Source organism: Botryllus schlosseri, chromosome 9 (assembly GCF_051294905.1).
Source record: "Botryllus schlosseri isolate E-star chromosome 9, Bs_hap1, whole genome shotgun sequence".
NCBI lineage: Eukaryota > Metazoa > Chordata > Ascidiacea > Stolidobranchia > Styelidae > Botryllus > Botryllus schlosseri.
This window is the reverse complement of record NC_137244.1, coordinates 405,808-414,836: the sequence shown is the minus strand read 5'-3', so window position 1 is coordinate 414,836 and position 9,029 is coordinate 405,808. Positions and strand designations below refer to the sequence as shown.

General features: G+C 42.4%; 1 protein-coding gene across 1 annotated transcript; it reads left to right on the top strand.

The window, feature by feature from the left end:
- Positions 1-476: 476 nt before the first annotated feature.
- Positions 477-8,726, top strand: LOC145447023 (uncharacterized). The gene is made up of 5 exons (XM_080325453.1): positions 477-928; positions 1,324-1,524; positions 2,709-2,861; positions 3,561-3,775; positions 8,462-8,726. Exons 1-5 carry the CDS (start codon positions 880-882, stop codon positions 8,534-8,536), a joined length of 693 nt encoding a protein of 230 aa, XP_080181579.1. The 5' UTR covers positions 477-879; the 3' UTR covers positions 8,537-8,726.
- The last annotated feature ends 303 nt before the right edge of the window (positions 8,727-9,029 follow it).

Genomic DNA, 9,029 nt, shown 5'->3' with positions numbered 1-9,029 from the left:
CATTGAATAATTGGTCGCTCTCACAGGTTTCACCAGCGTTTCGCGAACTTGATGACTTGAAATTGACTCGTGAATTTCGATTCACTATAGTCAATCCACATTTCTGATTCGGCGAGTCATACGAATAATTTGATCGAGTCCATATAGTAGGCTTACCATACGTCCTCTTTTAAGAGGATTTGTCCTCTTTTTTGACTTTTTTGAAAGTGTCCTCGGAGGACGCCCTTTTGTCCTCTTTTTTGAGATTTTGTCCTCTTTTTTGAAAATTTAGGTCAGATTTAGAGGAAATTGCGAGTGATATGCCGCAAATCAGCACAGAAGTTAAGCTCCGGTGGGTATTTCGGAGTGAAAAACGGTGATTTTAGCTCTGAGCGAGAAGATGACCTTTTTTTTTTAGTCAACCGATCACGAAGTGGGAAAAATTTACCGGTTTTTGAGAATTCTTCTCCGGTTTTGCATGTCTGAACTTTCTGAAAATGTGTCCTCTTTTTAGATTTCCAAAATATGGTAAGCCCTGCCACATAGTCTGCTTACTATTTATGGAACTGCCGATAGTCAGTGTGAAGCGGATTTTCTGATAAATTGATTCTGCATTGCGCCAGTCCAGGGTCACTCTCGCAGCCAACGATTTTCGCTGCCAACGATTTGGTCTAGTTAAGTCCTTCGGAGGAAAGATCCCATCCATCTCACTCACGGGCATAATATGAGTGAAAAAAATTCAATATATTTTCGAGATTTGATTTTCAAAGGAAATCCAGTCGCTATTTCGTCTCATGCATTCTCATTTGCAGTTACAGCTCTATGTATTTTCAGCCATGGGTTGCAATGAAGGGTTATCTATGTAAATAGTAATATTGCCATCCAGGTTTTGTTGAATCGATGACCATGAGAAAGCTCGTGTTACTAATTTTGACATCGCTCTTGTCCGGTAAGTCGCGTTGATCTTTGTATCATTCTATTGTCATTTGGTCAGTGATGACTTGAATATCCCAATAATACATATTTGTAACGTGAAAAATGCTATACAATAAGGTACCTTTGTCCAAAATATTCTAGCTTATTGTGGGATATCATTTCGTCAAGTTTCTTGAATAATTTGTATTTATAGTTTTGTTACCCCGTGCGACAGCCGATCGTATCCGGTAGCCGTTATTTCTAAACCTTTACTGAACTGACCAGCACTTCAAGATGGAAAATTAATGACAATGACAATGGTAGAAATACGTTATTCACGCTTCACAGTTATGACACGAATATTTCACCACCCACCAGCCATTAACTGCGTATAGGCTAGAGAAGCTAAATGTTTTTCCGTTATTTTAGGACTCTTGGGAATCGTGTTGATCTGTACTGCTTTTTTCACTGGAACGTGGTTGAAGGTCTACCGAATCCCCGAAGTATTCCGGGGAATTTCGACCGAACGAACTGCAGCCACTCCGCTCCAATATGTCGTGGAAGAACATGGTCTGTGGGATTACGGCGTGACTGATTTGAATTGCCGGGCCACTCCTTTCTCTGTATGCAGTGAGTCATTTACATAGCCTGTCGAGACTTTCAATCCAAATCGGTTAATATTGGTATTCATGATTCGATCCTTTCATGTGTCCCACTTACAGGAATTAGCACAGTCATGTAGAGTACAAATCAGACTTGAGCAGATCGATCAGTTGTTCTCGTACTGGGAGGGACGCCCTCTGGGGGGAGTGCGTGAAAGCACCTGAAGGAGCCGTAGTCAACTGAAAATTTGTTCGCGCCATGCGCGATTCACCTCCAGGTCATAGTTATTGCTCTGCGTATAATCCGAATTTCATATTCGGCAGTTCTCTCATTCATGACCTTCCATGCCATCAAACTATCCGTTGGGATTGCTAGCATTCTGCTTGCTCTTTTTAATATTTTGTGATACGACGGTAAGGGAGGCGCGTAATTTTTCACTGTCATAAAGGGGGAGGGTGTCTAAAAAAAGATTTAGAAGCACTGAACTAGATAATTCGAGTTGTCTAATTAGACTGATGGAGAGATATGGCGGTAATCTAATCCAATTTCTGGAATGTTTACAGCTCTTATTTAAATTCTAATTTAATTTCTGGTTTTCCATAAAAATGCTACAGGATAACTGCGGATACCGTTCGAAACGAGCCAAGCTTGCTGTGCAGACATTTGCCATCCTCATGCTTGAGAATGAATCTGATTTTTTATGGACTGAACTTGATTCAATTTCCAAGCAAAACTCAAATCTAATTTAAAAAAAAAAAACGTGTAGCTATAATTCTAGTCTAATTTGGAAAAACTTCATAGCTATAATTCTAATTTAATTTAGAAAAGCTGAAAATGTTCTAGTTGTCGAAGTCTGGTTCAATTTCAATATATTGTTTACTCATTTTCGTCATTTCAAAACACCACGGGACTGCGATGCAATGAAAAAAGGGAAGGTGTCGAAACGACTTGATGTAGTCTTCGAAATCAGGCACCTAACTGGCCTAGGCGATGTACAAAGGAGGCATGCACAATGAATGAAAGTAAACGAATATACTATAAAAGGGCATGCTACAAAAAGAGGTGGCATGTGTCGGAATTCGAGATCGATATGTCATGTCGTGGTCCGGTCAACTTTCGCGCCGTTTAGTATTGATTCAAATGATGAGGCCGGGTGTAAAAATGTTTGGAGGGCCTGATCTAGAACTCGAACTCATCTCCAACATTTTTAGTGTACACACGAGCGGCATTATCGACCGAAATCGTTTTAGCCATTTGTGGAATCGTTCTGAACATGATATCCGCCGGATGGATTTGTTTGGGCGGAAGGGTTGATACCAGCGGAACATTTGCCAGAGCAGCAGGAATCGTCACACTCTTCGCAAGTAAGTTATTGTGTCATCAATTTACTCTGATGACTGGCTACATACGCATGTATCTTTACGAACTTGCTAGTCGAGTAAATTAGTATTCTCCTATGAAATGCTATTTAAAATCGTCTTTGCAAGGAGGAGATGACGCTCTCCTTTGTAGGATTATGCGAATAAGGCCAGCAACATCGTGCCACTGCGACTATTGATACTTGGTTGTAAAAGTTAGTTGGACCAGTGACATGTCCTGGTTGTACTATTATCCCACTAGACGACGGTCGTATTTGGACCAGATTGATCGCGCACTTGTTTAAAATTTCATCGAATATCATCGAATTGTTCCTGTCTTAGACCTGAGACTGTCGTACATCATTCTATCATGAACTTTTCCTCACAGAACGTTTTTACGCCGTGCTTGTACTCATGCACATATGTTTTCGCCTATTTGACCTATATATAACTAAGCATTTTGAATGTGATGTTGAACTAAGCATTTTCAATGTGATGTAGAAGTAATCAAAAACCTACCAACTTAACTAAGAAAGTGGCGAAACGAGTAAAATTGTACTCAAGTAACTCTCGAGATGAATTAGAATTATTTCGTTCTCGACAACCTTTGATGGCCCGCTTCGTCGCGATCGGTACAGATAGTCATGTCTGCTTTCTGCAGCAATTCTAATATACATATTTTATGTATAAAATTCATATTTTCAGACATCGCCGGATTTATTGGAGTTTTACTTTTTACATTGCAATATACAATATGCATCGCCTCTTGTCCACCATTATTCACATATTACCCTACGTCGTCCGATAACTTGTCTTTCGGATGGTCGTTTATGGTGGCATGGATCGGTATTGGATGTCTTATTGGACATACGTCTTTGCTATTCATCTATTCCTGTCTTGTGGAAGCGCGCTATGCAAAGGTAAGTGATGCAACACCTGAACAATCACGTCTTTGCTAGGTTAACGTAAATTAAGCTCCTATTATTCTAATAATATCGAAATGCGATGGGTTTGTCGTGTTCATCGACCTAGGCAAGGAACAACTTGGGAGTGATTTAATGGTGTACGCATTCATCGGGTAGCAAATACAATGGCGCATTGTCTGCCACTACTCTGTGCACCTACAACCTAGTACTGCTACTTGACGCTACTCCAAAGACATACTCACGCGCAACGCGCACCCATCTGCAGTCAAACTATAGATACTACGTAGCAATCTATAGTCAAACTGACCAAAGATGCGATCACGCGTCACACTACCTTCAACAGAATTCTAAAATGTAAATATGCTACAGAACATTATAGATATCGTGGTTCCATAGCTTCATACTTGTGCAGACGCTATACAGCAGTGGTTATCGAACTGGGGGCGCCCCCTTGGGAGCGTGAAAGCACCTGACGGGGGCGCGAAGTCGCCTGAGTGAAATGAATTAAGCTTCTTGAACTAGGAATGAGTTTAGTACTGACACTTTCAAGTCCAACGCAATAATCCTAAATATATTATGATTTGAAATGTCCGAATTTCGTCGTGCACCAAGGATAGATTGTGACTGACACCGGACCTTGCACCTATCCGACGATGGCCTGTCTGTCAAGCATATTTACAGAGTGCGTAGAAAGTTATGAAGAAATACAATATTATCTTATAAGGTCATGTCACGTATTGCCGTTTTGGAATCTAAGAAATAAGTGATAGGAATTATATCGAAGTGGATTACAACGTCCATTGTGTCGCATGCCGAAGTCTCGCATACTGTAATGTCGCATGCTCATATGTCCACGGACCCGGACGAACACCTGCTGCTACCGATTGAGACAAAATGTTTGTCCCGTGACGAAGTGCCAAGTTTGAATGGCGTGTGGCCCGCGACATTGCCCGCTATCATCAAGGGCGCGTGTCCAAAATAGTGTAGCCGTTCGGTCGTAGTCCTAGCTATCTGACTGAATGCGGCTAAGTTGGGTAACCCTAAAAGGAGGAAACGCGGAACTCGCGGGAATGGCCCCTAAAACGCGGAAACTGCGGAAAATGCGGGAAACCTCGATTCCTAAAGCGCTGAAACAGAGGAAAACGCGGAACGCGGAACAGTCGGTCATTGACCTCTATAGATACAAAGTAGGCACTAAAACGAGGAAACAGCGGAAAAAGCGGAACGCGGGACAGTCGGTCATTGACATTTGTAGATCTCATAGAGGAACTCTAAAGTCTAAAACGACGGAACTGCGGGACACCAATTTTAGAGTGAGGCGAAGTAGGACTCATAAATGGCAGAGAACTGTCGTAATACTTGGCGGATGGTGGAGAGACGGATTAGGGTTGGCGGAGGGGGTATATTAGGGTTACGTGAGGGGGATATTAGGGTTGAGGAGAGGGGAGATATTAGGGTTGGGGGAGAGGGGGATGTTAGGGTTAGGAGGGTTAGGGTTAGCTTAGGGTTAGGTTAGGGTTATGATTAGGGTTAGGTTAGGATTAGGGGAGGTGGGATATTAGGGTTAGGGAGAGGGTGATGTTAGGGGAGGCGGGATATTAGGGTTGGGGAGAGGGGGTGATAATAGGGTTGAGGAAGAGGGGGATGTTAGGGTTGGATATCATGTCCCTAGCCCTCTTCTCCAACCCTAACATCCCCCTCTCTCCAACTCTATATCCCGCCTCCCCTATCCCATCCCGCCTCCCCTAACATCACCCTCTTCCTCAACCCCAGAATCCCACCCCCCTAACCCTAACCTGACCCTAATCCCAAGCTAACCCTAACCCCTAATATCCCACCTCCCCTAACCCTAATATCCCACCTCCCCTAACCCTAATATCCCACCTCCCCTAACCCTAATCATAACCCTAACCTAACCCTAATCCTAAGCTAACCCTAACCCCTAACCCTAATATCCCACCTCCCCTATCCCTAATATCCCACCTCCCCTAACACTAATATTCCACCTCCCCTAACCTAACCCTAATCCTAAGCTAACCCTAACCCTAATATCCCACCTCCCCTAACACTAATATTCCACCTCCCCTAACCTAACCCTAATCCTAAGCTAACCCTAACCCTAATATCCCACCTTCCCTAACACTAATATTCCACCTCCCCTAACACTAATATTCCACCTCCCCTAACCCTAATATCCCACCTCCCCTATCCCTAATATCCCACCTCCCCTAACACTAATATTTCACCTCCCCTAACCCTAATATCCCACCTCCCCTAACCCTAATATGACCGACTGTCCCGCGTTCCGCTGTTTCCTCGTTTTAGTGCCTACTGTGTGATCTATAAAGGTCATAATGACCGACTGTTCCGCGTTCCGCGTTTTCCTCTATTTCAGCGCTTTAGGAATCGAGGTTTCCCGCTTTTTCCGCAGTTTCCGCGTTTTAGGGGCCGTTTCCGCATGTTCCGCGTTCCCTCCTTTTAGGGATACCCCGGCTAAGTTACTTCAGGTTCGACTGGACCCAGAGACACATAGCAGATTCGACGGATATATTACAACGAAGGCAGGCACAATAAATACATCAACACTTCCAATCCAATCCAAGACTTAACACAGTAACAACTCTACACAAAGACAATCCAAGATCAACTCCATACCAAACCCCAACTATAATCACTTCCTCTTTTCCCATCCCGCATGCTACTTAACCTACTTTACGCATGACTGGTCTTGCAAGCAGATAGTCCGGAGTCATTATGGCTCCGGAACCGAGCGGTTACAATAGTTTTAGAACCACTGCCGTACAGCAAACTCCAACATGAATTGAAATGTATACTAGGGTTACCATATTTCAGGCAACCCAATTCCAGACGCTCCTCAACTCCCACTAGTGGATTTCAAAATGAGTTATGAGCACCAGAGATGAGCATGATTAGGATTAGGTTTTGAAAAAACAGGATTTGTGAAATTTTGTCGGATTTGGATTATACATTTTTTTCAGAGCGGATTAGGATTTGGATGGGATTGACCTATTTTCTGGGAGATTGAAATGTCGTGTGGCGAATGGCGACAATTAATGTACTTATGGTTACTAAGTTATCTTGAATCAAGTGAATCGTTGGTTTTGAAAGAAAGTTTTTGAATCCCTCTGTTGCCTAAATTAGTATTTTTTCTGAATTTCCAGCTGGAATCGGATTAGGATTGGACATGGACTTGAATATGAAAAAGTTATGGATTAGGATTTGGATTTGAAGGTTCGGATTTGGATTGGATTAGGACATGGAAATTTCAAATCCGCTCATCTCTGATCTTTGGTTTATTAGCAATTTTATCAGTTCAATACACCACAAAAATAAGATACAATGAAAAGAAAGGAAGATGTCGAAGCGACTAGGAGTTGTCTATGGAATCGGACACCCACCTTGGCCTAGGCGATGTAAAGAGGAGGCATGCACACTGAATGAAAGTAAAGAAGATAGTATAGAAAAAGGAAGCGACAAGAAATAGGGCGGCATGTCATGGGAAGCGAGATCGATAGGTCAGTCGTGGTCCGGTAATCATGAGGATGGACTGTATTTATTTAGTAGTAATGATGAGCACATTTGTCTGTCAATATGACGTCACACTAACAAAGCTTTGCTTATATATAGACAAGAGGTGTCGCGAACAAGGTTCAGGAGTATGTGGCTGTGTTTTGTGAAACCAAGACCGAAATCACATTTTTCCGCCGCTCCCGCCAAAATAAACAATGATTTTGGGCTCACCATAGGGTAGTCGATGCGACTTCTGGGGGAATTGCTATTTATATAATTTTTTGAATGACTTCTGTCAATAATGTTGGTTTTTCCATATTACTATATAGTTTGATCCTATCTCTGGCACATGATCAGAGTTAGCCGTAGAGCTGGTGGAGAAATGACTTCGAAAATACAATACAGGGAGCGCTGTCGCATGTTCATGTCACTCCGATAAGATTGTTTATCAGCCTTATGCCGATGCGCACCACGAAGCTTTATAAACACCCCACATCGAGTGGTTTTCAACCTTTTATGGTTGCGACTCCATCCCCAATTTGAAAATGTTCCTTATTGGCTCAGGTCAAAATTTGACGAGCTGATCACCAAAAGAAGTCATAGCACCTTCGCCCAGACTTACTCAGTGGCTATTTTGGAAGCTGATTACGTCCAACATCTTCGCGAACCCCAGAATAAAGGCAAACGACCCCCACGTTTGGGACTATTATCTTTGAATATAGCATAAAGCGTTATAACCATCTCTAGGAATATGCCGTTCTCCTATAGTTGCGATTGCAATTAGGCTTATTTCAGTAAATGAAGGCTATTTATATTTGATTGCAATTTTTGCGAGGGTGGTAGTGCCCGCAATGAAAAACAATAAATGTGATAGTAAATTGCGCGGCTCGCAAATGAATATGTCATGTAGCATAGGCTATACATTCCATGTTGATTTACGAAAAAAATTATGACCTACGTCAAGCCTTCAAAATTGCGGACATTTCGGCATGTTTGAAAAATTCCTCTCGGACGCCGGCATGTTTTACAAATTCCTCCCGGATGCAAGTTTGAACAGTGAAATTCCGAACGTATGGTAACCATAGTGTAGCCTATAGCCTATACTTACTTTACTGATGCCGATATCGCAATATACTTTTCTATTGTCAGATTTCGTTTTCCCCGAATCGCAATTTTTCTACTGCCGAACGTCAAACCAAACCTGAACAAGCAGTCTATAGTTGAGGATAACTATACCGGGGAAAAAGATGAAATACCGAAGAAAAATAGAATTCTGCAAGAGAAATGAATGTGATGGAATATCGCATGGGAGGCGATGAATTTGGATGGATGTATTTATAATTTGTTGCAATATCGAATTGATAATCCCATGATCACGAATATCAGGGCAATACAATTATTATAATCGCGATAACTCTAGCACCTCTCTGCCGGGAAATGTAGGCAATAATCACGTGACTTGTGCGTATAGCTATTTGTGGTGCGTACGACTATATGGCCTTTCGCCTTCCTGGATGCGTCTTTAAAGGTTGACGGAAATAGGGGGTATTTGATGTTAGCTGCTTTGCATCAAAGGTGCACTGCTTCGTTGTTCGCAGCTGCGCAGCAGTTGATGGTCCACTCATGCATTGTTTTCTTGTTTACTCTTCTATTCCTCGGACTTTCTTCTCTGCTTTTGTTTCCGATCGCTAGGCAAATCTTGTCGAGGATTTCTTCA

Bases quoted from the DNA above. Each gene is read 5' to 3' on its own strand.
- LOC145447023 (XM_080325453.1), top strand. From the start codon at position 880: ATGACCATGAGAAAGCTCGTGTTACTAATTTTGACATCGCTCTTGTCC. The intron at 1,525-2,708 runs GTGAGTCATTTA...CAACATTTTTAG, and splicing joins CACTCCTTTCTCTGTATGCA to TGTACACACGAGCGGCATTA. The intron at 2,862-3,560 runs GTAAGTTATTGT...TCATATTTTCAG, and splicing joins AATCGTCACACTCTTCGCAA to ACATCGCCGGATTTATTGGA.